The 1,664-nt window shown below is 63.6% G+C and overlaps 1 protein-coding gene across 1 annotated transcript in view; it reads left to right on the plus strand.

The window, feature by feature from the left end:
- The window catches only part of LOC105554473 (brain-specific angiogenesis inhibitor 1-like), a 30,626-nt gene that overhangs the window by 20,424 nt on the left and 8,538 nt on the right, over positions 1–1,664 (plus strand). The window contains exon 10 of the mRNA XM_012000970.1: positions 1,312–1,351. Within this exon, the coding sequence (XP_011856360.1) occupies positions 1,312–1,351 (40 nt within the window). The remainder of the gene's footprint in view (positions 1–1,311; positions 1,352–1,664) is intronic.

The following is a 1,664-nucleotide window of genomic DNA, read 5'->3' on the forward strand; positions in this document are numbered from 1 at the left end:
CGTGGGTCCTCTCCTCCAGGGAGTCCTCCAAGCTTCCACCCCAGGGGTTGCCCACCCTGCACGCTCCCGTGGGTCCCTCCTCCAGGGAGTCCTCCCTGACTCTTGCCCTGTCGGGCCATCTGTTTGGGCTTAGGCCACACCCCAGGTGAACGCCGCACGGCTGGCATGTGGGAGGTGCTCCCAGGGTCCCGGGGTGCCTGGCCATCTCATGGTGGTCGTGAAGCTCACAGGCAGGGCCTGTCCTGGACAGATGGCACGTCCAGCCCCGGGTGAGCGTGAGGTCCTTTGGTGAGACGGCCACCTCGGCTCTCAGGTGACGTCCAGGCAGGCCCCTCACGGCTCCATGCCACAGTATCTCCATCGGCCAGGGCGCAGGTGTCCGCCAGTGGCTAGCTTGTCACTTTGGGACACAGCTTCCGCCCGCAGTGTTTCTCCTGGCCTGACCTCTGATCCCAGGGGGAAGATTTCACTGTCTCCAGCCAACCCAACCCCTGCATTTGCAGGGAAGAAACCCCCAGGTTTTCGATGAAGGGCAGGCCTGTCCCCTGGAGCCCCAGGGCCCCTGGAGAAGGACAGCCCCAGGCCTGGGCAGGCCCTGAGCTCCCTGAGGGTGGGCCTGGGCCGCCCACTGCTGCTTCCCCAGCTGACTGTCAGCCTGCTGTGGCTGCCTGAGGTGGTGGGTGCTGGCCTTGGCCCTGAATTGCATGTTTAACCCCCCTCCACCGCCTCTCCCCAGCCCGTGGGTAGGACCCCCTTGGAGGGATGTGGGGGACCAAGGGTGAGAGTTCTGGTGCCACAGGCCCACGCCTAGGGGAAGAGATGAGACCGGAGGAGGCAGGAGGTCCTCAGCTCCCCAGATGCCTTGCAGAGAGCACACGTGTGCTATACAAACAGGCTCACACACACGTACGTGCGTGCACGCACACAACCTCAGAAACACACAGAGCCACATACAGAGATATACACACACGTACATGCACCAAACACTCAGACGCATTCTCTCACGTTTACAAACACATAAATCCACACGTAAACACGGGGACACAAATTCACCACTTATACACAGGCATATCTATAAGCACGCATGCGCGCTCACACTCACACATGCATCCATCCAGAGACGCAAACGCCCGCCACACAGGCAAGCGCATAGGGAGGCGCGGTCGCCCACGTGGGCACTGGGCTGTGAACGTGGATGGGGGTTCCTTGGGGCAGCCGAAGCACCGTGGCCCTCCTGAGCGATCTGTGCACGCGTGCACACAGCCCCGCTCCCAGAGGCGCTCACCCTGCCCTGCCGTCTCTGTCCTACAGACCGACTTCGAGAAGGACGTGGATCTGGCCTGTAGATCAGGTGAGCGCCCGACAGGTGAGAGGACAGTGCCAGCCCGACCCCCTGCACAGCCCCACTCCATGCCTCCACCTGTGCATCACCCACATCACTCATCCCTGTCCACCCCTGCTGCCCCCACCCACACCCAGCCACACCATCAGGCCCACCCGGACCCAGGGGACCTGCCCTGGGGGCCCAGCCGAGGCAGCGACCTTGGCCACCTTGCCTCCCACCCCCGCCCACGCCCCAAGGCCGAAGGAGGGTCCACGGGGCATGATCAGAAGCTTCCAGAACACCGCCCTGGCATTCCTACGGGGTAGGTGCCCGTGTAGCC

Source organism: Mandrillus leucophaeus, unplaced genomic scaffold (assembly GCF_000951045.1).
Source record: "Mandrillus leucophaeus isolate KB7577 unplaced genomic scaffold, Mleu.le_1.0 Scaffold644, whole genome shotgun sequence".
Lineage (NCBI taxonomy): Eukaryota > Metazoa > Chordata > Mammalia > Primates > Cercopithecidae > Mandrillus > Mandrillus leucophaeus.